The sequence below is a fragment of the Xyrauchen texanus genome, chromosome 22 (assembly GCF_025860055.1).
Source record: "Xyrauchen texanus isolate HMW12.3.18 chromosome 22, RBS_HiC_50CHRs, whole genome shotgun sequence".
NCBI lineage: Eukaryota > Metazoa > Chordata > Actinopteri > Cypriniformes > Catostomidae > Xyrauchen > Xyrauchen texanus.
In genome coordinates, this window is record NC_068297.1 from 25,322,221 (window position 1) to 25,349,893 (window position 27,673).

The window sequence follows — 27,673 nt, forward strand, 5'->3', positions numbered from 1 at the left end:
AATTTTAACCACTGAATTTGAAAAATGCAAATTTTGAAATATAACAGGCTGAATTTTACCTCTTGAAAAAATGTGATTGTATTTTCAAATGAACTGAATATTTTGGGAAAGCACTTTAAAGGGGGAATATTTATTGTTGAATTTGTAATAATGAAATTAGTTGTGAAATGTTTCCAAATGAAATAGTCAATGCTTATTAATACAACTATGTTCAATTTCAGCCTCCTAAAATGTGAGCACTGTAAATGCAACACATTTATTTTTTGAATAGATCAATTCGACATGCTTTTATGCTTCAAAGACTTTAGTCATGAATTTAGCTCCACACATTAGAAAGCATCTGAAACACACACCAAATGATGCAAGAATGACCTCAATCAAATGAGATGTTTTAATCATTACCTTTGATTTGATATACAAGAAACATTAAAAATATATACTTAGTTCATTGACTTTTGGCACATAAGAAATTAGAGATGACTGATCCTGCCTAAAAGATAACTAACAGTGCAGTCACATTATACAAACATTGAAAATTCACTTTAAAAATGAACTGAAATATTTCACAGTGGAGAAACACTAAAAACAGAACAGTAGGATTTATTTTTTCTTCAGTGAAATGCACATCCTTTGCTCTATAATCAGTGATTCATATATTTTTACCTCCATATTACCAAAAAAATGTCATGCCATGAGATGAACAATTCTTATGATAAAACACATTAAATTGGTTTAAACATCCAGTGCAATTTCTATCATAAAGCCATAAAATGTTAAAACAAACAAATAAACAGCATCTCCTCTAACAGTTCCCACAGGTACGAAATTAAATTCATATACATATGGAATAGGATATGCATAGCTGAATTTTCTTATAAAGTAGACCAGTGTAACATTAAAAGTGTAATTACTTGTACGGAACTGTGCTGTATGCTGCTCATATTCTTAATGAGGTATAAATGAATGAATTGTCCTAATAATTTAATGAGAATTGAATGCACTCAAGCAACTGTAGCTTCCAAAGCACTACTGAAACTGTGATACAAGGCACATGCTGCATTAAAGGAATATTTCAGACAGCATCTATGGCAGGCTGTTGATTGTTTTATACCATAAAAAATGATTTCTACTAATTGCTCAGTTTGTAAAAACAAACAAAATTGCCTTGACAGTAATGCACATACAATGCAATGGAAGACAAATTGTTGCCTCAAATTTCCATTGTATGTGTATTACTGTTTTTAGCTTGTTTTTACAAATTATGGGACAAGTTGAAAATGTTTTCTGTGCTAATCCATAGCACAAACACTATTAATGGAGTTTAAATTGTATTTAACCCAGAATTAAACTTTTAATTACTATCTTTAGCATATGTTAATAATTCATCTTGACAGTCGCTAGCATTTAGTTGCTTTTTAGTAACATATACAATTCTATAATAAAGGAATGCAACAAAATGTAGCAGAACCGAAATTAGTCAGCAGTCACCATGTAACAAAAATTGTACACCTAAAAATTTAGCCTGATTGCACCTTAATCATATTAAGGCTCATTTAAAAGGAAAGTTCACCCCAAAATCAGGGCTCCAGACTGTGCCTAAAACAGACAAAAATATTAATTTTCTGAGTGATATTTTTGCTGAGATCACCACTGGTGACCATATAAATTTACACATTATTATTTAAAAATTAGTATGTAATGTCTTTATACTTGCGTGTTCTGTGAGGACATTTGTTGTGTTGATGTATTAAAATGAGACACTGCGCATGAAAGTTTCAGTGAAAAAGAAAAAAAAAAAAATATGCTGAAAGCCATCGGGATAGAGTTAGGCTGCGCCAAACAAACACCTTCTGCAGTGAAGATCCAGCACTGGTTGCCTTACATTTACCTTTCTGTTTTTCTTGCTTCTTATCACACAGGTCAGGGTCAATATACAGCTGTGCACCTCCACATGCACATCATCCAAAAACACTGAAATAAGAGGAAGAGCAAAACACATCTGGCAACAAATGAAAAAGTTGTCTTTTGTGGCGTTTTGTCACTTTCTCCATGACCTGTTTGGAGAAATCTCAAAGTTGAGTCTTGTGCTTCAGAAGAACTCACTTATTCTTCCTCAGGCTGTGCAGCTATTGATACCTCTGTTTGTACAATCAAGGGAATGAAGGACAAACCAGTGAGGAATGGAAAGTTGGAGGAATTTCTCCATCACACAAACTTGGATTCAGTTTCTCAGCAGGAAAATGTGATGCAGCAGGACAAAGCTCAAAGAGAAAACAGACTAGAAGGCAGAAAAAGGCAGCCTCATCTGCCTACATGGGCATTTCCTTTTAGAAAATACCACTTAAAGGCGGTGATCTCTCAAGTTTCAGTGAAGAACTAAACTGTAATGTCTACAGTTTCTTCATTGAGGTGGATAAGGAACTTGAAAGGAGGTCTGAAATGATGAGAGGCAACACACAGCACAGAAACACGCAAGGGGCAGAGATCATTAGATGCTTCTCCGTCTTTTGTCATGATTCATGGCCAGACGATGTCCACACTTTTGGAGAAAAGGATATTGACAAGCAGCTAAAATGGTATCAAGGCATCGTGCTGAAAAATGGATGTGACATCTGTGCTGTACAGGCAGAATGGAGATTGCTGAAAACTCTTGTAAAAGGACAGTTTACAGATAAATTCTATTGCAGTTTGTGGGAAGTCCTACTGACAAAAGAGCCCCACTGCTCAGATTTCCAGAGTGTTTTGTATCTAGCTGAGATATTGTTTATCAAAACAATTTCAACTGCTCGGTGTGAACGTGGCTTTTCAGCTCAAAACAGGATTAAATCAAAAGTACGCAACTGACTCCATGTGTCATCCTTGGAAGACTTGAACAGGATCAGCACAGAACACTTGATCCTGAACCATGTGTCAAACGCTGGCTTTATCCAAAAAAAAGAGGAGGCAGCCAAACTACACTCAATGGCCAAGTGATGCTGACATAATTATGGTCAATGACACTGGCTCAGATTCTGTGTAAAGTACAATTCTTTGTGACTGTACATATTTCTCAAGTTGAAAAAAGATGTTCAGTTCACACTTTAAGTGAACTTCAGTTTCCAGGATATCCACAAGATGGAAGAAAATTCTGACGATGTAAAAGTAGGACAGATGTATACACACGACAGGATGACTGAAAATGTTTTAAAAATGTAAAACGTAAGTTCATTCTTATGTGGCACTTCAATTTATTTGCCGGCTGTTTTATTTTCTTATAGGAGCCAATGGCTCCTTAATTGATTTTTTGTGTGGAGCCCTGAAAATGAGAATTCTCTCATCATTTACTCACCCTCATGCCATACCAGACTGTACACAAATTCATATTTTTAGAAGAATATCTCAGCTCAGTAGGTCCATCCAATGAATGTGAATGGTGACCAACATTTTGAAGCTCCAAAATTCATATGAAGGCAGCATAAAAGTAATTCATAAGACTCCAGTGGTTAAATCTATATCTTCAGAAGTGATATGATAGGTGTGGGTGAAAAATGGATCAATATTCAAGTCCTTTTTTACTATTAATTCTCCTCCCTGCCCAGTAGGTGGCGATATGTATGAAGAATGTGAATCGCCAAAAACAAAAGAAGAAAGTGGAGATTTATAATTAAAAAGGACTTAAATATTGATCTGTTCCTCACACACACTTATCATATCACTTCTGAAGACATGAATTGAACCACTGGAGAATTACTTAAATGCTGCTTTATGTGCTTTTAGATATTCTTCTAAAAATCTTTGTTTGTGTTCAGCAGAAAAAGAAAGTCATACACATCTGGGATGGCATGAGGGTGAGTAAATGAGGAGAGAATTTTCATTTTTGGGTGAACTTTCCCTTGAAGTAAATGTAATGAATTTCAGGGCACTATCAAGTGATCTTAATTGTCATGCACACACATAAGGGTGTACTAATGAGTAGTATGAGCCTCTGTCCTCAGCAATCTGTCTCCTTACTATCAATTCGCGCCTGTCTCGTCAGCCGTCTCTTGTCCCCCCGCTTTGGCGTTGCCTGTCCGGTGAGGTCCTCGAAGGACCTGGCAGCTGTGGCGCTTGGAGGGAACCTTTCCTCCAGCAACCCCTCGTCCAGGTGAGAGGAGTCGCCGCTGGGGTCCTCCTCGATGGTGGCCATTCGCAGTGGATCCGCTCTGGGTGCGGCGGAGAGGTTGGCGGGGCCTTGGGCGGCGAATGTCTCCTGTGGCGGTGAGATGCCGGGACCCGAGAGGCCCAGTGAGGGCTGAGGTCGTGCTGCCGCTGAAAACGAAGCCTGAGCAGGGGGCTTGACGATGCGGAGGGGAACTGACTCCTGACCGCTCATCATCTCCAGGCTCTGAGGGTAGAAGAAACATATGATGAATTTAGTTAGGGGGACATTTAAATAATAGTTTCAAACACCTCATCATGGCATATACAGTACTGCATTTTGTATAACTAGAGATGGGCAAGAGTTCCCATGCCCTCTGAAGTGGCACCAGTGAACAATCATAAAATCATGATCACTGCATGACTTTTTTCATTGTGCCAAAATGGAATAGACATCTTTCTGGAAAATATTTCTTCCACATGAATTGTCATTTACACTTGTGATATTTCAGTTTTTCCTTTTTAATAAAGTTATCAAAAATATGGGTTTTGCTTTGTCATTATGGGGTATGGATTGTAGATTTATGTGAAAAATAATAATAATTGAAAGCATTTTAGAATAAGGCTGCAATATAACAAAATGTGAAAAAAATGAAGGGGACAGAATACTTCATGAATACAATGTACATAGACCGAAAAACGAAAAAAAAAGGAAAAGGTGCAAATGGAGTACTCCGTTATCTGTCAAGTACTCAAACTGACAGATAGATACATTATACGATCAACATGCTACATTTATGATAAATCCAGCAAAATGGACATTGTTTATCCATTCACCATATTTGATTTTTGTCAGGGATGAAAACGAGACTGAGGGATTTCATTCATTTTGAGCCTCGTTTTCATTTCCGTCATCGATCAAATATGGCGGTACTCTGTTTAAGGTCTACAGTATATGCACCTACCAAACCATATGTCCATTCATGTCTCTTGAATCAACTCAAATATTTTTAAATAAATTAACACACATTTGTTGCATATCAAGAGCTTTTCAAAGCTGTGCATTTAAAATGCTCCAATTTTGAACCGCACTTCTGACCCAGAAATCAGCAAAACATCTTCACTGACACTGAATGCACGAGACATACAAGACAAGGTCAATGGCATCCGTGCTGCCGCATTTCACAATCTGCCCTTCTGACGATAACACATCACAAGCGCGCTCCGACACGCTCAAGGGGTCGCAAAGCAGTGTGGGGGAGCCATACAATGCAAACTCACCTGAGTTGAGAGCTCTACTACACACCTCCATCACCATCTGCTGCAGTTCCAGGGTCAGAGCAAACAAGCCACAAGTCATACATATGCAGCCAAGCTCCCCCTGTACTAGCCCTGATAGAAGTCTCCATGCTAACAACAGCATACTACTAACGTTGTTGTGTTTCTGTTGGGTTCTAGATGATTTTAATGTGTATTTAGTGTTAGTTAGTTAGTCTGATCTTTGAAGTATTGGTAAAGAGTCCATCGCTGGAGCTTTGCGAAAAGTACTTACACTAGGATACAGCAAGGATTTGGAGGTCTCATATTGATGATCCAGTTTCTTGTCCTATTAACAAGCACAGAGAGACAATCACTGCAATGTCTTGTCTTAAATGGTTAGTTCAACTATAAAAGGAAAATTGTGTCATTTTTTACAACCCTCATGTCCATCCACCCATATGACTTTTGTAGAATGTTGACACTGCTCTTTTCCAAACATTAAATCTAATACAATAGGCTGTCAAGCTCCAAAAACAAATAAAAGGAATAGTTTACCCACAAAAATGAAAATTCTCTCATCATTTACACCAAACTGTTTATGACTTTCTTCTGCAGAACACAAATGAAGATTTTTAGAACAATATCTCAGCTCTGTAGGTCTGTAAGTCAATGGTGGCCAGAACTTTGAAGCTCCAAAAAGTATATAAAAGGTAGCATAAAAGTAATCCATAGGATTTTAGTGTCCTATCCATGTCTTCTGAAGTGATCCAGTCAGTTTTGTATGAGAACAGACCAAAATATAAGTCCTTTTCACTGTACATTTTGCCATTGCAGTCTCTTAGCACAATCATGATTTCAAGCTCGCTAACAGAGCTTGAAATCATGGTAGCCAAGGAGACTGCTGATGTCAAGATTTATAGCGAATGTCTGGAGTCATATGGACTACTTTTATGTTGTCTTTATGTGCTTTTTGCAGCTTCAAAGTTATGCCCACAAATAACTTGCATTGTGAGGACCAACATAGTGGAGATGCTCTTCTAAAAATGTCTGTTTGTGTTCTGCAGCAGAATAAAAGTCATACACTTCTAGTATGGCATGAGGTTAGCATGAGACTTGTCCATACAGCTTGTGGACTATATTTCAAGTCTTCTGAGATCATACAAAAGCTTCGCATTACAATAAGTTCAGTTTATTCCTCAAATACACTACCACGCATCCTTAGAAAAATTTGGAATAAAGTGCATGAGTTGTATGGACTACTTTTATGGTGCTTTTTATTCTTCTTTGGAGTTCGACAGATGTGGTCATTGTATACTAAATGTATGAAAAACAACAGATCTCCTGCAAGACATATTCGTAAAAGTCCTATAAAGGACTTTGTTTTACATGGAAGTCATTCAGGCTTAGAATGACATGAGGGTGAGTAAAATATTACATTAACTGTGAAAGAACTGCCTTTTGCTTGTCTTACCACACAATGCACCAGTATGCTTAGAGGAATCCAGAAAAGGAGAGAGAAGACCACCACAGACCCCACTATGTTGTCAGCTAAGAACTTCCCTGAACATTGATATAAATATTGTTATTTACAGAAAATACTCAAATACATGCACAGATGAATGAAAGAGATCATTAGACTGCCTGGTTAAATTCACTCAGATATCATCTCTTACCAAATGTGTTTATATCCAGTTTGTCTATGAAGTCCCATAAGCGTTCAATGACATCTTGCACTTGCTTCATGCATTTACCCTGTAATTAAAAAAACCCATGGCATAATTTATCATAGCAGTAAATAGAAAATATGAATCTGTCTGCTAATAGTTATACTAAATCATGAACAAGCAAAGCACTCACAGCCCCATCACAGAAGCCAACTGTACAGCGTTTGCCCTTGCGCAGGTAAAGATACCCTCCATCACTAGTGACGAAGGGAGTACACTGTCCATCTATGTTTCTACAACACACTTTGCATGACTCCTCGGTCTCTGGAAAAACAACAGAGCAAAACAAGGACATCATTTGCACATTCAGTGCCTTTTTTTTTTATTTACGCATGGATGCAGCACACTGAAAATAGCTTGGACTGTAGATGTAATAATAATTCATTTTTCACAATGGCAGGTAAAACAGTGAATGTGATTATTTGCATGTGTATTCTGGATGCCATGTACTAATAACAGACCCATATAGTAGCTGATATCTGGCTAGTTTGATATTATCAACATCGGCCCACAGTTATAAACTCAGCAAAAAAAGAAACATCTCACTTTCAATTGCTTTTATTTTCAGCAAACTTAACATGTGTAACTATTTGTATGAACATAAAAAGACTGTACATAAACTGGACAACTTTCACATACATGTGACTAACAGAAATGGAATAATGTGTCCCTGAACAAAGAGGGGGTCAAAATCAAAAGCAACAGTCAGTATCTGGTGTGGCCACCAACTGTATTAAGTACTGCAGTGCATCTCCTACTCATGGACTTCACCAGATTTGCCAGTTCTTGCTGTGATATGTTACCCCACTCTTCCACCAAGGCACTTGCAAGTTTCCGGACATTTCTGGGGGGAATGGCCCCAACCCTCCGATCCAACAGGTCCCAGACATGCTCAATGGGATTGAGATCCGGGCTCTTCGCTGGCTATGACAGAACACTGACATTCCTGTCTTACAGGAAATCATGCACAGAACGAGCAGTATGGCTGGTGGCACTGTCATGCTATCGGCTGTCCTTCCTGTCTCCCTGTAGCACTGTCTTAGGCATCTCACAGTACGGATATTGCAATTTATTACCCTGTCCACATCTGCAGTCCTCATGCCTCCATGCAGCATAACTAAAGCATGTTCACGCAGATGAGCAGAGACCCTGGGCATCTTTCATTGGGTGTTTATCAGAGTCAGTAGAAAGGTCTCTTTATTGTTCTAAGTTATTGTAACTGTGACCTTAATTGCCTATCGTCTGTAAGCTGTTCCACAGGTGAAAATATATTAGCTCCTACCAATCAATTAAATAAACTTCAAATCATATTTTATGTGATAATGTGTATAAATAAGCTTCGAATATGAATATAGAAAACTTTATCAGATGTTGCAAATACTGTAAAAAAATAAAACATACATTTATTATGGGGGCATTTTTTGCCTCCACATTTGACATTTTTTGCCTCAAGCTGCCCTTAATTTATGATCCTGGCCTTTTTTTCAAATTTCTTTAATTAAAAAAAAAACAAAAATGTAGTATTAATATTAAAAATAATAAAAAAGATTTACACTAAATTATTCAAGCAATATTTTTTAAACTATTAATATAAAAATACTATATAGTACAGCAGCCATATCAGCTCTCACCTGGCAGCCCACTAAAGCGAAGCAGGGTTGAGCCTGGTCAGTACCTGGATGGCAGACCTCCTGGGGAAATCTAAGGTTGCTGCTGGAAGAGGTATTAGGGAGGCCAGCATGGGGTCCCAATGCCCCAGTATAGTGACAGGGACACTATATTGTAAAAAAAAAAGCACCCTCTTTCGGATGACATGTTAAATCTTGGTCCTGACTCTCTGTGGTCATTACAAATCCCAGGACACCTCTCGTAAAGAGTAGGGGTGTAACCCTGATGTCCTTGCTAAATTCCTCCCATTGGCCCTTTTCAATTATGGCCTCCCAATAATCTCCATCGATTAATTGGCTCTCTAACTCTACTCGCTCCTCTCCACCAATAGCTGGTGTGTGGTGGGCTTTCTGGCTCATATGGCTGCCGTCACATGTTCCAGGTGGATGCTGCACACAGGAGTGTGCGAGGAGACTCCCCGTATACTATGTAAATCGCTTTGAGTGCCTAAAAAAAGTGCTATAAATGTAAGGAATTATTATATATATATATATATATATATATATATATATATATATATATATATATATATATAGTATACAGCATGTATACATACACTTAGTGACCAATTTATTAGGTACACCCATGTATTCATGCCATTATCTAATCAGCCAATCGTGTGGCAGCATTGCAATGCATAAAATCATCATATGGGTCAGGAGCTTCAGTTACTGTTCATATAAACCATCAGAATGGGGGAATAAATTTATATCTCAGTGATTTTGACCATGGCATGATAGTTGGTGCCAGATGGGCTGGTTTGAGTATTTCTGTAACTGCTGATCTCCAGGGGTTTTCATGCACAACAGTCTTTAGAATTTACTCAGAATGGTGCCAGAAACAAAAAACATCCAGTGAGCGGCAGTTCTGTGGACGGCAATGCCTTATTGATGAGAGAGGTCAACAGGTAATGGCTAGACTGGTTCAAGCTGACAGAAACTCTGTAATTTAATCCCAAGGACCCCCAAATATGATGATTCCATGCAGGGGACCCCCTTACCTAAAATATAAAGGTAACTATGTATTTTTGAGTAAATAATTGTATATAATGTAAAGACAAATTGCAATTCATATTACAATAAATGTAAATATGAAATGCTATTTCAATAACAATTTTCTTTTATTATTTGGCAACTCACTATAGCCAAAAATAATTCTCACAAATAACAATTATATGTAGCTTCTGTAGTTTTTTGTATTTATGAACAATTTAAAAATATATACATGAACTGAACAGGGTAAAAAAAATTCACAGTATTAATGCACTGGTAGATGAAAAGTTAAACCTGAAGGGCAGCATTTGCATTACAAACATGTGAATCAAACTAAACACCACATTCTCTGATTCAAGATGTCCTAATGGGATGGATGAGCCTGGTGGCTTCTAGACAGTTTGTCAATGTGTGGTTTCATTTTAGCGAGAGTCAGGCGCATGTCACTTTCGACCTCCACACGGGCCAGGTGTTTGGACTGAAGTACATTCAGTGCTGAAAATCCAGCTTCACACAAGTAGGTTGTGGCAAATGGTAAAAGACACTTTATTGCCTTCTCAGACAAAACAGGGTAGTCCTTTCTCACAGACATCCAAAACTGACAGAGGAAGGCAGGGGAACTTTGTTTTCATCTCTCCCTCATTTGTCAAATCAATCAGTTGCTCTTGGGCTGCTAGATCCAGATGAGTGCTGACCCCTGGTGAAAATGGGTTTCTAACAAAGTCCAGGTGGGTGTTGTTCAAATCAGGGAAATATTGTTTAAAACAGCCCTGAAGATGTGACAGGCGAGACTGGATTATGGGTGTGATGTTGTCAGCAGTGGAGGAGATGCACTCCTGGTTATAGAGAGGAAACATTTTTGTAACTCCCTCTTTCAGTTTGCTTTCCCAGAGATAATTTTTGTATGAACGCGTGCACCTTATCTTGTGCATTCAGTATGTGAACATTGTGCCCTTGCATGCTCTGATTGAGGACACTGAGAGGCTGGAAAGAAATCTGCCATGTATGACAACTTCAGTGTCCATGAGCCATCTTCAAAACAGCTGGCAAGCTCAGACTTTTCACAAGAGAGAAACTCTCTCAGCTCTTTGCGTGGCGCATACACGCGATTTAACACAGCCCCGTGGGAAAGCCCGCTGAGTGGAGCAGCAAGCTCTCATAATCAGCATCCATTTCTTTGCAGAATAATCCGAATAGTCTGTGTTTCAAGGAGTGTGATTTTATATAGTTCACAGTTTTAACTACATCCCTCAGCACGTGATGCAAATAATCATCAATGCGTTTGGCCACAAGAGCCTCACGGTGAAGCATACAGTGTGTGGCAACAGCATTGGGGGCTTTCTCTTTGATCAGGGTCACCACACCACTGCGCTTACCGGTCATAGCAGCAGCACCATCAGTGCACACACCAACACACCGAGAACAGTCTATTGAATTGACCGTCATGAACTGATCCATCGTATTAAATATGTCCTGCCTTCAAGGGGTCTACAAAAAAAGAAGTTCCTCGATAATTTGTCCTGCCCGAGGAAACAAATGTAGACCATAAGGTGTGCTTGATTTGCAACATCAGTGCTTTCATCCAACTGCAGCACAAAATATTCACTGGCTTGCACTTGTTCTAAAAGCTGCGAAGCAATATCATTGGACATGTCACCTATGTGTCTGCTCACTGTATTGTCCGACAAATGCACACAATCTACTTTTTGTGCCGCTTCCTCTCCAAAAAACTCCCTGACAATGTCTTTAGTAGCTGGTAATAATAATGCTTTGCCAGTCGTGTGTGGCTTCTTAGCACGAGCGATGTGGAGTGATGCCAAATATGATGCCTTTACACTCCTCTCAAGGGCCGATGCTTGCTGCCGAAAAGTACTAGTCTGCCAGGCCAAACACAACTCCTGATGTTTGAAATAGTCCGTCGACTTTCCTGCCTCACTGGGATGTTTCTGCTGTAGATGGCGTTTGAGCTTGGATGGTTTCATGCACTCATTGGAGAGAATCTCTTGACAGAGAACACACTGGGGTCTCTCAACTCCCTGCTTTAACATACAGGTAAAACCAAACGTAAATGTAAGATGTGTCATATTTTCTAGTTTTTTGTTTAGCGTTCGCCAAGACAGATTGACATGAACTGCTTGCAGGAGCGTGATTATTCAAAAATCTTTCCATCATTTGTAGAGCATGTACTTAGCCACTAATTGCTCCTTTCACCTTACTATAAGTGCAAAACGTAATAGCGCAAGTATTTTGGGATAAAAACGTTACAAGGAACCATTCTTATACATCACGAAACTGTATGTTGATTTGGTTAATAACATCTTTAGGTTATAAAATAAATTATGTAAAAATTATAATCTTACTGTAAAAATAATATATATATATATATATGTTTTTTTTCTGTCAAGTTTTTCGCTGACCCCTAGCTCCCTCTTGCGGCCCCCAGTTTGAAAACCCCTGACTCAGATAACATCTCTGTACAATTGTAGTGAGAAGAATAGCATCTCAGAATGCACAACATGTCAAACCTTGAGGCGGATGGGCTACAATAGCAGAGGACCACGTCGGGTTCCACTTCTGTCAACCAAGAACAGAAAGCTGAGGCTGCAGTGAGCCAGCCATCGGTGCACCTCAGCAGAAATCAAGATATATCAGACCAGGTTATGTTATTTCAGTCTTTAACTGACCAGTTTTGGTGAGCCTGTGCCCACTGCAGACTAGGCTTTCTGCTCTTGGCTGACAGAATTGGAAACCGACATGGTCTTCTGCTGTTGTAGCCCATCCACCTCAAGGTTCGATGTGTTGTGCATTCTGAGATGCTATTCTGCTCACCACAATTGTACAGAGCGGATATCTGAGTTACTGTAGCCTTTGTCAGCTTGAACCAGTCTAGCCATTCTCCGGTGATTTCTCTCATCAACAAGCCGTTTCTCTGGATGTTTTTGGCACCATTCCAAGTAAACTCTAGAGACTGCTGTACATGAAAATCCCAGGAGATCAGCAGTTACAGAAATACTCAAACCAGCCCATCCGGCACCAACAATCATGTCACCATCTAAATCACGAGATAAGACAATCACGTGAATAAGTAGGTGTAGTTAAGGAAAAGTAGCCAACAAGTGCCCAACATTCACATAAATTAATTCAATACTGTTAAAAAAGTATCCAAGTTGGATACCTTGTGAATTTGTTTGAAAGAATACCCAGAGTGTGCTGAACTGTAGTCTAGACAAAGGGTGGCAACTTAAAGAAGCTAAAATATAAGGTAGTTTGATACCCCATTAATTGTGTCACTTAAGTTTTGATTCTAAAACGTGGAAAACGGTAACAACAGAGTGAGTATGTGCATCCAAACTTTTGATTGGTAGTGCATTTAAGCATTGTATTGGTCATCCAGCACTGTAGATATCGACACCGGCCACTGAAATACCCATAACGGTCGACCAGTACTGTACAAACAGGTAGGGATGTGGAGAGGTTTACCATTGCAGGCACAGGACTCAAGGTTATGCACGGCCTCACAGAAAGGCTTACATTCACCCTTGTGACATCGGCCTTTATCCACACAAACTGTATCATCAGCCAGGTTACCAGGAGCGGGGCACTCGCTGCTGTTGCCTAAAGACATACAATACATTTTTACATTCATGCATATGATGTGTCTGGACAAGTTAACACATTCACGACATACTGAAAATAATTTTTATATTATTTTATGGTCCTTTAAGTTCACTTATAATATTAGTTAAATTTGTGCCCAAAAAACATTTTCCACCCTCATTCTAACCCTTTGTCAGAAACGCTTGTTTTTGGTGCTACTTCTCCTTTAAGACCTGACAATTAACACCCACTGTTATGATTGGCTCTCTGCTCGTGACTGACCTGCACTCTGCTTGCCATCTTACTACTCACCACTACTGGGCAGGGCACTGTTGTAATAAGGTAAATTAGGCATTGATGTGTTGTTGTGGAGGCGGTCAGCCTACCACAACAACACACCACAGAGTCACTCTGTGTCTACCACAGAGTGACAGCACAATGTGGAGGAAGTAAATAATTAGTCGTTTTGGCAGCTTTGTTTCAACAAATGCTCTTTTTGCAGTGAGGAGGAAGTTTTGAGTTCTCAAACGTACAGTATGTTTTTAATAATAATAGTACAATATTTGATATACTGAGAAAATTTGATTCCTCATGACCCCTTAAAATGAGCCAAGAATGAGTGAAAATGAGTGTATTCAGACAAAGATTCAGCTCCAGACGATTGCGCACTTTATTTGACTTTACGTTAACATTCAGGACTTTACAAAAACGGAAAAAAATAAATTAAAAAAAATGATTTAAATCTGATCAATCTGACTGAGACACTTTCTAAATAGAACAGATTTTAATAGGTTTTCAGATTTTTTGTTAAGACTTTAAAAACAACTAAACTGGTGATTTCCAGTCTGTGACTGAAGTAATGCTTTGGAAAAATCACTTTTTTGCTGTTAGTCAGTTTATTTTTTTACAGTATTTGTATCAATTGGATGGGAGTATAGCCTTGCAGGCTTACCTGTGCACTTTGACATGCCCTTGCAGGTGGCAGTGATGTTCTCCTGACAAATCTTCTCTGCACTTTCAAACCTACAGTTCCTGCAGCAGGGGCTGTTCCTATCACTGATATTCATAGAAAACAATATCAAATAAACATGCTGATGGAGACACACTGACTTTCAAAGAAGCACATTAACCACTCTCTATTAGAGGTGATATGATGTTTTTTAATAGTCAATGACAATATCTAGAGAGCATGGTGGCTGATGGCCAACATATAATACAGATGACTAACATCAAATGAGATGCGTGATATATAGAAGTGACATCTCAAGACACCCATTTCTGGGATATCCATCAGGTAGTAGGGACAATTTATGCTTGCTAATCATAATTTATTTTTTTTTTAAATACTTCTCAATTTAAACCCTTATTTTACACAATATATCCCTATAAAACAAATCATTTCTGACATTCCCGCACAAGGAAACGGGTCTTTATCTCTGATGTCATTACATGTACCTCGACACATGTGGTTTTTACATTCTTTGTCCTTGCGGGTTGGGGTATGTGGAAAAAACGTCTAGACACCTTTAACAATGCATCAGTGAACATAAAACTTCCATTAGACGAAAGGATATGAATGCGGTTGCAGTTCATTTTATTCATGAAGTTTCAACTTTACGATTCATTAGGACTGAAATGGTACGGGTGCCATCTAGGAGGTGCAGATTTAGGCCGTATACTACAGAGATGTGCTGTATTTTTGTATTTACTCTCTCCAAATGTTAGCACCAATGAGTCTTAATGATGAGCTTCCTTTTAATGATATGCTGTGATGATGAAACTGAGATGTGTTTTGTATACAAAATTATTTGCAAATGTATACTATGCAGTGAAAATGTAATTTGTATACGTTTTGTCAACAAATGCATTTTGAATTGTGTTTTATGTGCAATTTGATTATGTATTATAGGATTAAGGGGATTATACTGTATAGCCTTCTATATTCATTTTGACTTTGGATATTTATGGTTTTCATGAATTTGTTGTTTCCTGATGTCAATTTAATATGTTATCTTCAGAGGTTATATCTGTTTGGAATGTCCACTAGGAGGTGTATTCCTCTCTTTTGCCTTTCTAATTAAAAAAAGGGATTGGTTGTCTCTCTACTGATTGTCATATGATGGTTTTTGTAATTGACCTTGATTGGCTACAACATATGTTAAATACGCATGCGATAACACTCATTTTCAAATACCTGATGAATAATTTAATTGTTTATTCCGTCCCAAAACCGTTTATTATATTGTACATTGACAGAGCTGTCATTAGATTTTGAAACTAATTGGAAGGAGCACTTTGGTTTATCGGCAAGTCAGGCACAGTTACTGATAGGTGGTCTACAACTACTCTCTAGATATCGCCATCACTATTAGCCTATGAAAATCCCTTATTGATCAACCACTACGGTAGACTACATACAATGCTCTGAATGGGAGTAACTAAAGAATGGAGTCTGTATAATTAAATACACCACACTTTTCACACTACCCTTGGAATGTAGAAAACAGATAATTATTATTACTCCTCTAAAGCTTGTTTACCTGCATTGTGACTGCATCCTGAATTTGCACCTAGAGGTGCAGCAGGGGTCATCATTGAGGTGAAGGAGTCCAGGGTCACAGTCTTCATCCTCTTCCACACGCGAGTTCCCACAAAGCTTACTGCTCCTCTCCTTGAAGCACTGACGGGCCTTGACCTTCAAAGTCTTACTTACAGAAAACTTGCTGCAGCTGGAGAAGCGCTGGGCAAACAAATAGGTGAAGTAAACACTGGGGGCATAGTAATTATTACAGGACATGCTAAATACAACCATTACAGGCTACATGCATAGCATTATAAATCGCATCCCGACACGTTTTGGAATACAACTAGAAACATTTTTGTTGACATTATTGCAGAGCATGTTTCGGGTTGATTTTTCACCCTTCCCACAGAATAATAACTTTGCAACAACATTCAAGAAAGTAACTACATGTTAAAGGAAATAAACACAGTACATAGCTGGACAGTACCTTATTGTTGAAATGATCTCCGCTTACTGCAATAGGGTACATGACAAATTTGCCACCTTTGTCATCATTGGGTGCACAGAGAGCCATGTTGTCTGGATCGTGTTCTGCTCCGAAGTTGTGGCCGAGCTCATGAGTGGTTACAAGATCTGCTTCCTGAAGATCAGAGACAATAAATCACTGTGCAGCCTGCTAAAATAAAATAGCAAACATCTATAATACAAAATTCAAGCTTTGGTATGCTTAGTCAGGTATGTGTTATAAAGTGCTATTTAAAGCATTGTGTGCAAACCTTAGTCAGAATAGTCTTCCCATAATTCATGGTGCTAGTTAGGCCAGTGTTCAGGTAACTGGGTTTGCTGACAGTTTGTGATGGGAAGTAGGCTACAAGACAAAATTAATGTGCAAAGTCAAGCCCTGTCTTTGAAGAGTGGTTGTTCTATTAACCAAAGTTGAAGAGACATACGTTTAGGGCAAAGTCCTCCTAATCCCTGTGGTTTGGAAGGGGCCACGTATGCAAGACCAAGAGTCCCATCATCAAAGTCTTGATAGGTGAAGAGATGGGCAAGGCAAACTAGAGAGGCATTGTCTGCGATGTCATAACTGAATTGCTGAGAACCAAGAGGACAGAGATCAGAAATTGAGTGCATCAAAATTTTCAGTGTCAAGTAATCTTAAACGAAAGGGGGGGTCCGGGACCTATCATAAGAGTTAAGGGACCCCCCACAAGACCAAAATAATATAAATTGAGGGGTCCCCTGATGTATCATAAAAACAATATTTTTTTCCAAATGTTTGCAGTAACAGAACGTGACATTATCCATCATCTGTCCCAGTTTTCATAAATGACCTATACCAGATATTTTTTCTGTCGGAAAAGTCTAAACATGCCCGAATGTGTTGCGCTGTTTTCTGAAGGAAATTACAGACAGTGACACTGGCAGAGCGGATCCTCATTTTTACCTCACAATAATGGTAAAATATAATTCGTCTTTGATATATGATTGTTGGTACTCCTAAATTACATTAAATCATATTTGATCTAATAACTAAACCATCACTAGAGATTAATTAATATGCACAAATATTTGCCGGTATTTACCAAACACTACACGTTAGCTCACGATCAAACAGTTGTAAACTTAAGTTATTTCATTGACGTTATGTGGAGAAATATCTTTGTCCAAATATTATGCAGTGCCTGTGACGAGCAACCCTCCCTCAATTTCTAAAAATATGCAATCCATGCTCATAAATGATAGCAGCAACAGAGAAATTATTTAAAATGTATTATTGTAAGACAAAGAGCTACTTCTTATTTATAACTCTACTAAGCACAATGAATCTCAGCCATGGTGACCACTATTGCAATTCTACAAAGTAGTCTATTACTAAGCCTTACACCTTACTCATGTCTTACAACACAGTTAAAATGACTAATTTTAATCAATAGATCCAATTACTCTGTTAATTTTGTAGGTTTTCTTGGAGAGTCGTGTGTGCATCTGACGTAATTATTCAATTAAAACGGGGTAGACGAGGGGACACCCCATAAGCTCTGACTCAGTTCGAACACTGAACTGTCATATGGGTTTGGTACAAAATAAGAGTGAGTAAATCATTACAGAATTCTCATTTGTGAATGAATCAGTTATCATTATTATAATTCTTTTTTCTTCTAAACATAGCAAATACCAAACTGTACCGAAACCATGACCCTAAAACAGTGATACGCAACGTGAGACATTTTAACTGTTACACTCCTAGTATTAACTGGGTTTACATAATCAGATTACAAAGATTAACTACTTGTTATTGGATTAAATTACATTTTAAAACACTTTTTCATTCTAAACCAGTTTAACACTGATATACATTTGGTAAATCTTCGAGTCTTCTTTATGTTGGTAATATGGAATGGTATATTTACAAGACTATTCTACTCAAAGGCATGTGACATCAAATAAACAAGAGTCAATCCAAAAGTAATCAAGATTAGATTACCTAAAACATGTAATCCACAAGATTACATTAACGATTACACAAATCAAACTCACGGTCCCGGTACGTACTTCTAGAAGCTTCTTTACATCCCACACACCATCTTTTCTTCCTAATGGGCTGCCATCCATGTTATAGTGAACCTCTCCTGGGCCAACTTTTGTGGGCTCGTGGTTTATTATTATCTGTGGGCACAGAACAGTGTAAAAAAAATATTGAATGGCTAAATTATATTTATAAAAGAATCAATCTCTGAAAATTAGCATCAGAATGATTACCCAAAAATGACAATTCTGTCATTATTATCTCTTCCAAACTTAATATTTTCTTTCTTTTTTGGAACATACAAATTGATTTTGGGGCAGAATGTTAGAGACTAACAGCCTCAGTCACCTTTCACTTTCATCTTTTTTTTTTATACAATTTAAATGAATTGGGACTGAGGCAGTCATACTACCAAACATCTCCTTTAGTGGTACACAGAATAAAGTCATACATGTTTGGAACAACACAAGTTGTCACACACATCTAAAACAATATATCACTTCTGATCCAGCTCTCAAGAAGACCAAAGAGTTGCCCAAGTAAATTGTTAGGAGTGAACAATGCTGTAATATGCCCTTTTATGCTCAAATATGCTGTATCTTTTAGGTCACCAGTCACCTGCTGAATCTGCACACCATATCCTTTGTACTCATCGTCCCATGATGTGTTCCTGTAGATATCGTCCACTCGGTCTATCAGCTCAATCTAAAAGACACAAAATGACTTTAATCCAGGGCAGGTGACCAACCAAGTGGTAAGCGTCAAGTGTGACCAAGATGATTAAAAACAAATGAGATTCTTAATTCAATAAGCATCTTTTAATAAGAGAATTTCAATCAACATGTTTTGAACCCGTTTAAAGGAATGCTCTGGGTTAAGCTCTATTGATTGCATCTATGGCATTCCAATGACTTTCAGTTTCAGTTTCAACTCAGCAGGTAAAACAAACAAAAACAATACAATGGCAGAAATGCATTTGCAACGAAAGTCTACAGAGCAATATGAGGTATGTGGCTCCATAGACTTCCATCAGAATCACGTAACTGTACATACGTTTTTGGTTTGCTTTTTACAGAGAGACGAGTTGAAATTATTTTCTGTGGTAATCAACGGGATGCACAGATGCTGTCCATAGAGCTTCTGTTTATTTGGGCCCATCTACTATTTGGGCCTAATCACTTTATGGGTCTTGACCAAAGAGATTGCTATGCCAGTGGGCAAGAACATTCCATTTACACTTGGCCACATAAATGTGTCTCTATAAATACAAATAAATAACACAATAAATACAAATAAAAATGTTTGCTCTATTATTACGGCAACCCCTGAGGTGGTTTGATTAATTGGATTGCCATCTGTGTCAAATGTGTCTTGGAGGGCATAATTACACTAGGTCATTTCATGAATGGTCACAAATACAGCCAGTTAAAAAAGCATGAAGTGACCCAGAGTAAATACACCCTTTAATAAGACCATAAGTTCAGAGTCCATCCTTCCATGTTATATTAGGTGTATTCTAGGCTGCTGCTGTGCTCACCAAGTAGTTGAGGGTGGTGCTCTCCTCTCCACGTCCCATGTGCTTGTAGAAGCGATGGTCTGCCACTAACAGCAGAGGGCAGGTGTTTTTCTTGTGGTCATGTGCAGATCTCCTCTCAATACGGTGAGGTTCTGTTTTCAAGATAAGGAAATAAAGCGACTGAACCGCTTACTGTGAAACAAAGAACTATTTCCCAATCACACATCTATCTATTTTGTCAAGTCAGTTCCAGTATCTACATCCATAAATGGATCTATACCATTCAAAACAACACAATAGTGAATTTGATGACCATAACGATAGAAGACACATGATATAGTCATTATGCAATTGAATTACTATCCACCGCTACCAACTTGTCAACACACAATTTTAAATTATTATGGCTAGAGGTCACTGCTAGGTGACTACATACATGAATGGGCACCCTTTGTCAGCTTAACTCCCACCAACACTCATGCAGTAATCCTTTCTATCTTCATGAGCATGTGATGAGGGTAAACTATTTGGTCTTGTCTAGTAAGTGTATCCCATTGTAAATGGCATAAGTAATGCATTTAACTTCTGCAAAGTTCACAGTGAAACAGAAGATTCAGCAGGAAATAGTGCAAGAAGGTACTTCAATCGAGATTTGAATGAATTATAAGGGGAAGAAATAGGCTATGAAATTATTGATTTATATTTGTTTTTCACACCCACAAAGCCTTGTTTGCTTTAGCATAAAACAAAAATTGTCTCAGAGGTGAAGGAAGTTAATACATCAATGACAGATTATGAAAACATTATCAATAACATTCTTCAGAATAGCAAACTGATGCACTGACAAAAACAAATGACAAGGGAGATCATTAAGAAAGTAAATAAGGTCAAGTTCAATCTGAATTTGTCTTTAAAAGGCCTAAACTAAGCAAAATGGCCTAAAGCTCTCTGTGGTGTCTTGTCATACATTTGATACACACCTTCCTCCTGTTCTGTTTCTACCACTGCTCTTGCCTCAGTTGGCAGCAGCTCCTGGGCATCGGCATTCACATATCCACACACTTTGGAAGAGGATAGTCGACTGATGTTCTTTATGTCCTCTGAGCGGTACACAAGCAAACGGCCATCAGGAGGCGTTTCTGCAAACCGCCACAAAGGCTAATAGAGATAAGACGTAAGATGCACTTCTGAAACAAGTACTGCTGGTAAAATAGTGTGAGAAAACTGCAAGTAGAATTTAAGACTCAATGCCAGGACTACTTGTAAAGTAGTGGTCGACCGATATGGGTTTTCCCATGGCCGATGGCCAATTTAAACGCCGATAAATATAATATAATTTAACAACAGCAAATCAGATGTAAACAAAATTTCTAAAGTGCAACAAACACATATATTATGCATTATGTACTTAAGTTTGCATGAACATGAATAGAAAGTGTCCATTGGTATCCAATGACCAATCCATTGGTAATCTATTCGTAAGTTTTGAAATTGACACAAGGGAAAGTTAACACTTCTGTTAATCGCACAAGCGAATACAGTTATTGGCCGATAATCGCAAAATGGACAAATATTGACAGATTATAGCTGATATATCACCTTATCACTTTTGCAAAGACTCCATGAAATTCCATGAAGTTTGACAAATGCAATTTTCTTTCCTGTGTTGACAAATATCCTATTGAAAATAGGGTGGTCAAAAGTTGCTGTTGCTTTTTTATTTTTATTTTTTTTTTTTTAATGGTACATAGCCTTTGGTTTATGACACAAAACCACATTTGGCTGCTTCTACCATGGTTAAAGCAATTTCTCTTTTCCATATAGAGAAAGAATATATATTTAAAATGCATGTTTTCTTTAATTTTAAATGTACACTAGCATATAGATGGCTTTAGCTACAAACAGTTGACCGATTAAAAGCCACAAAATGTCCGTTTTGATTTGATTGGTTCTTTAAGGCTCAGGATCATATATAACATGTGTTTGCCATTCACCTCCACATTGTATTCAGCTTCATCTGTGAGAATGTGGGCAGAAAACTCCTCCCCATCGATATGTGCTTGCACACGGGAGTACTCCTCTCCTGAAAGGATTGTAAACAATGATACAGCAACATATGATCAAGATTAGTGATGAAGCACACTGAAAAATATCCATTGTATGTCTTACCAACTACATGTCCTTTGAAGTAATTCTGCAACTGAACATCATATTGGTCCTCATTTCCATACTTATCTACAAACACAACTTTGAAGTCATCTGTGAAAAGCTCTGTGTTCGTCGTCAAGTATAACTTGAAGTGCCTTTGGAAAAAAAGATGTAGCATTAGAACAAGAAGCAGGGGTGGAAAGAGTACTGAAAAATACTCACTCAAGTAGAAGTACTGTTACTTCCCAAAAAATGTAGCGTGAGTAGAGTAAAAGTAGCTGTCCTAAAAACTACTCAAGTAAGAGAGTAGCTCATTTAAAAGTACTCATGAGAAGTGAGCATTGAGAACAGAGTTGCAAAACCTATACCCCATTATAATGAACACTGTATACCAAATTTTTAAATACATCCCTTATCTATGATAAACACTAAATGAATCTGATTACAAAAAATAAAAGGGAGACATGATAACAGAAATGAAAATATTAAAAAGTTATTTTCAATACATTGATCTCCATTATAAATCGTAATGTATGAAACAATTACATAAAAATCAGTTTATGTGTAGGTCTAAATTTCCCTTAATGCTGACAGAGCGTTATTTTTGTGCATAAAACGTGTTCAAACAATGCAAGGAATAAAAAAAAAAAATGCTAAATAAGCAGGATCACTTGGCACGTCATGTCCTGCACAATAGAGGGTAGAGCAGGCATGGGAAATGTTGTTTGGTACAGGGGCTACAACACACTTAAAAAGGGAATAATTCAATCAAAAATGAAAATTCTCTCATCATTTACTCACCCTCATGCCATCCTGGATGTGTATGACTTTCTTCTGCAGAACACAAATGAAGAATTTTAGAAGAATATCTCAGCTCTTTTGGTCCATACAATGAAAGTTAATCAGTTCTAAAATATTGAAGCTCCACAAATCACATAAATCAGCATAAAATTTGTCTAATCCATGTGATTCCAGTTGTTTCATCCATGTCTTCAGAAGAGATATGATAGATGTGGTGAGAAACAGATCAATATTTAATTCCTTTTTTACTAATTCTCCTGCCTGCTCAGTCAATCTCCACATTAACTTTAACTTTCTTCTTGTGTTTTTGGTGATTCACATTCTTCATGCATATCATCACCTACTGGGCAGAGAGAATATTTTCTAGTAAAGATTTACTTAAATATTGATCAGTTTCTCACCCACACCTAACATATCAATTCTGAAGTTATGGATTAAACCACTGCATAAAAATGTTGGCACCCCTTCACTTACATTGAATGGACCTACAGAGCTGAAATATTCTTCGAAAATCTTAATTTGTTCTGAAGAAAGAAAGTCATAGACAGATGGCATGAGGGTGAGTAAATGATGAGAGAATTTTCATTTTTGTATGAATTATTTATTTAAGAAGCACATGGGGGGTCACATTGTCCTCAATTGAGATACAATGTTCAACATTAATTTAGTTTTTGTATCTTTTAAGCCCAGAAATAGTTTTTTTCTCATTCTAATGCATGAGGCACAATTTTCTGAAGTTTGTGACTGGTGAAATGTTCTGCTGAAGTATTGCTCAGCAAATGTTGATGCTTTTCTATCTTTATAAAGGTTAAGCATAATTATTAATTATTTTATCATCTCTGCTTTCCTGGTAATTTATTATACCAATTAACACACCGTCTACATCAGAGGTCAGTATTATTAAAAAACTAACAATATTTTCAAAAATATTATTATTAAAAATGTCACTTTTATTCTATTATATTAATACTTTTAATGCTACTCAAGTTATTCGGGCAAAAGTAAGGAGTGGTTTTCTAGTTTCCTTGTTAATGTTGTTTGATTAAAAAGCCTTTATATGACATTGCCTACTAGACAGTGCTCAAATCGTTTACATTTACACTTCAAGTTCAACATTTTGATACAAATATGCTTTTTTGTCCCACTGTTTAAGTTCACTTTAGACATAAATGACTGCATTTACATTAATGCTTAATCAAGACGGGCATTGTTTAGGTAAACTGTAACAGTGTAATGCAGCCTTTGCAAAGAGGCGGTTTAAAAAGAAGGGGCGATTGAAAGGGTCATGAAACCCCAAAATGCATTGAGATGGTAACAGATATATACAGGTTACTAACACAACATCTCAGATTATATTTTTCTGCTCGGTGTTAGCTTTTGTAAACCTATACCACAGATGTCGCACCAGATTTGATAACAAGCTCCTTTTAAATTTCTTGCCTTGTTTGGGAGTCATCCTGTTCTGTGGAGATGCTTTTTCAGGGGTTTTCCTGAGTCAATAATGCATGGGTAGCACAAGTGATCCCGTTCTGCACTCTCCCGTAAATATCGGGAAGCCTGCTGGACTCATGTGCACATGCTGCACATCCAGATACAGCGCACACGACACTCACGTGAAACACAGATGAGTGTCAGATAAGAAGCATATTAAGCACTTATAAAGCACAGAACATGAGATGAATGTTGTTGAATTTGCTTGGAAGTGTTTTAAAACCATAACAACAGTGTACATATTTTATAAATTCTCTCAGTCTCACGAGAAGCCCTGCCCACTGATAGATAAGCCCACCCTCACACATGGATATTTACATACAGCAATAAACACAATATAGCAAAATCTCTATCGATTGACACTTTATATCGTACATGTTTCAAAGATTCTAAGAGTCAGAGGGAGAGTTGAAAATGGTCATTGTCCAGAAGAAGAGAGAAAAAAAAAAAAGGTAAATTATTACTGGATTCGGAAGAAAGCATTATGAGCTGATCTCAGGAACAAAAACTAACATATACAAAACAAATTATGATATTCAGCACCAATTCCTCATTTAGTTATTTCCTTGTGCAATAGCATGAGAGTACATGTTGATTCGACTGACTTACCTCTGAAGTGCTGTGAAGCTAACCAGCCGCTCCACATATGACCGGGCATCAATGTCCCTCTTTCTGACAGAGTGAAGCTGGAGCCCTGATGCAGGCAGAACCTCATAGTCCGACAGTAAGGAGTGGAGGGTATCTAGGTGACAGAAAGCATCATATATCATTATTCCAGCATAATCCAACTAATTATCCACACACACACCATTGAATGACAACATCCAGAAAAAAATATCCAAAATATTAGATTCTGCATTTGGATTTGAAGTCTGCCAAGACTCATTCTAATAAATATTTTAACATGTTTGGCTTTTTATAACTAACAGTATAACCATCATGTTTAGTCAGCACAGACTGCAGGTCCATTTCATTGGCCATAGTTATCCAAACATACATGTTTCTATACTACAAGAGAAGCCAAAACACCTTTCCATTAGGAAATGTTCAGTTAAATTGCAAATACAGCAACTTCAAGGTTGGAGGAAACGTACTCAGCACTGTCGGGAAAACAAATAACATTCCAAGAACGTGAGTTGGTTCCCAAAACCTCAAAGGGGAAACATATAACGTTAGGGGAAGGTTTGCTGGGATATTTGATAAGACACCGAGTCCCCTTGTGGGGACAATTTAATAAACAAACCAACTCCAAATTAACATACCAAACTCTCGCTCCTCTTCCTCATTTCTCATGCCTTCCGCTGTAGGTACTGGTTTCACCGCACAATGGACGGAAAATAATGCAAATAGCATGTAGAGCAAGTACAATATAAAAGGCTTCATATTGACGATGTAACATCAAAGCAGCATGTCTGGATATAAAGTCCACGTTACAGCTGTCAACATCAACTGTCTCTTATTTACAAATATACGCGGCTAGCTTCTGTTCCGGTTATTAACCACGCCTATGACATATACAAACAAAAATGTATACTGATGGGACAGGTTCCCGGTAAATACTGAATGTCCTTAAATATGAACTAATATACTACGAGCTCGATAGAAGTTCAGCGGGTCTCAAACCATTATCCACATTCTGCACTGGAGCTTCCTCAAATAGCCATCACCAAAAAATATTCCAATGATTCTGTTTCCGGGGAACGATTGAATTTCCAGGAAATGGGGACCTTTATTTTGTACTCACCAAAGGCATTTAGCGGAGCATTACAGGCATTACAGCTTCAGGTGGAAGTTTTGACTACTGAACATCGATTACAGTTTAATAAAATATACAGTGGGGTCAAAAAGTCTGAAACCGTATAAATAAATCTGACAATTCTTTCTTATTATTTAAACGTGTTGAAAATATGTTTTTTTTTTTTTTTTTTAGAATATTTAAGCATTTAAATCAAATTAAAGTTATTACAAAAATGTGGAAATATAAATATTTGCCACTACCACCATGCAACTCAAATAAGCAGTTTTGTGACGTTGAATGTGTTAACTTTGAACAAAATCTACAAATGGTTTCCTTGCTACCATTGTATCCATTTGGAAAGATGCTCTTTGCAACACACTTTTCAAAATGATTGCACTTTTTTTATTCATCTGAAATCGAAACAACAGATAACTTTTTTTTCATTGTATATCCAGTCACACTTTTTGGTCTGACATGCATAACTGACTTCTCAATAAATTAATCAACTCATTATAGAAATGGCATAACATTTAGTATAATAACAGAAGATGGACACCTTTTGTTTTTATTATATAAATGTTCTTTTATTATATAAATGTTCTTTTTTTCCATATATGTAAGTGATTTAAAACTAACCCATAATCATTCTTCAAAAAATATTCTGGAGTTACTGTAAATCCTTAAATATGTTCAAATAATATTTTAGAAGATTTAATTGAAGTATTACATTTTAAAATAATATGTATCATTTTATATATTTTTATTTATGTTGTATATGTGCTGCTTTTTGGCACCCATTTATTGCTATAATCATTTGTAATGCCTTCTTGTAATTGTGGTTATGGAATAATAATAATAATAATAATAAATTGATGACACATGAGGATGCAATAGTTATAATAATACAAATGTGGAACATTCTTAAATAATGCTGAGATAACATCATAAGGTTTGGCCTATGCATTTTAAGTGCTTGTTGTCATTAAAGCAAAAGGAGACACATCCAAAACACCAAGATATTTAGTAATACCTGTTATTCAATTCAATTTAGTCACATTTGGCCATCATTATTTTATATTTTGGCAATATATCATGAAATTACATACTTTGAAATTCCATTTTTAGCCTACATTTGACACCTGTGGTCTTGACATTTGAACCAAAATGTGAAAATAAAATAAATTGCATAAAAACTATGAATATGGACACATTTTAATATCACAGTGTCTGTGGCCTGGACAATACAAGTGAACAAGTTCATGTGTTTTAAAGTTGTATTTTTTTTTTTTACTCTTAAGACTTCACATACATGCAAATGAACAAGGTTACAACTGTATGGAATTTGGCTTTACAGAGATTAAAATGCACAATCTTTTTATTATGAATAAAAAACAAACTTATGAAATATTAAAAGGCCATCTAAGGAATAGTGAAAGGCAAAACCAGTTTTAGGAGCAATGATAAAGGGCCACTGCCAGGTAATTATATTAACATGGTGAAAAACATCCATACAAGTCATAATAATGAATAATTTGAATATCTTTATGAAAAGACAGACAATACAAACA

General features: G+C 37.2%; 1 protein-coding gene across 2 annotated transcripts; it reads right to left on the bottom strand.

Moving 5' to 3' along the window:
- Nucleotides 1-366: 366 nt before the first annotated feature.
- On the bottom strand, nt 367-26,023 carry LOC127662739 (disintegrin and metalloproteinase domain-containing protein 17-like). 2 transcript variants are annotated; one of them, XM_052154042.1, is made up of 20 exons: nt 25,630-26,023; nt 24,977-25,109; nt 22,097-22,230; nt 21,922-22,010; nt 20,908-21,085; nt 19,949-20,079; nt 19,030-19,116; nt 18,438-18,551; nt 16,832-16,976; nt 16,658-16,749; nt 16,369-16,521; nt 15,898-16,097; nt 14,310-14,413; nt 13,241-13,375; nt 7,234-7,364; nt 7,050-7,128; nt 6,848-6,936; nt 5,669-5,722; nt 5,398-5,437; nt 367-4,363 (listed from the first exon to the last, which is right to left on the bottom strand). In XM_052154042.1, the coding sequence occupies exons 1-20, from the start codon at nt 25,748-25,750 to the stop codon at nt 3,993-3,995; spliced, it is 2,580 nt and encodes an 859-aa protein (XP_052010002.1). In that variant the 5' UTR covers nt 25,751-26,023; the 3' UTR covers nt 367-3,992. The 2 variants fall into 2 exon arrangements, with proteins under 2 accessions (XP_052010002.1, XP_052010004.1); XM_052154044.1 differs by lacking the exon at nt 5,398-5,437.
- Nucleotides 26,024-27,673: the final 1,650 nt, after the last annotated feature.

Coding starts and splice junctions, on each gene's coding strand:
- LOC127662739 (XM_052154042.1), bottom strand. CDS start 25,750: ATGAAGCCTTTTATATTGTACTTGCTCTACATGCTATTTGCATTATTT. Junction 25,110..25,629: donor GGAAGAGGAGCGAGAGTTTG/GTATGTTAATTT, acceptor TCTGTCACCTAG/ATACCCTCCACTCCTTACTG. Junction 22,231..24,976: donor AGCTTCACAGCACTTCAGAG/GTAAGTCAGTCG, acceptor TTTTTTCCAAAG/GCACTTCAAGTTATACTTGA.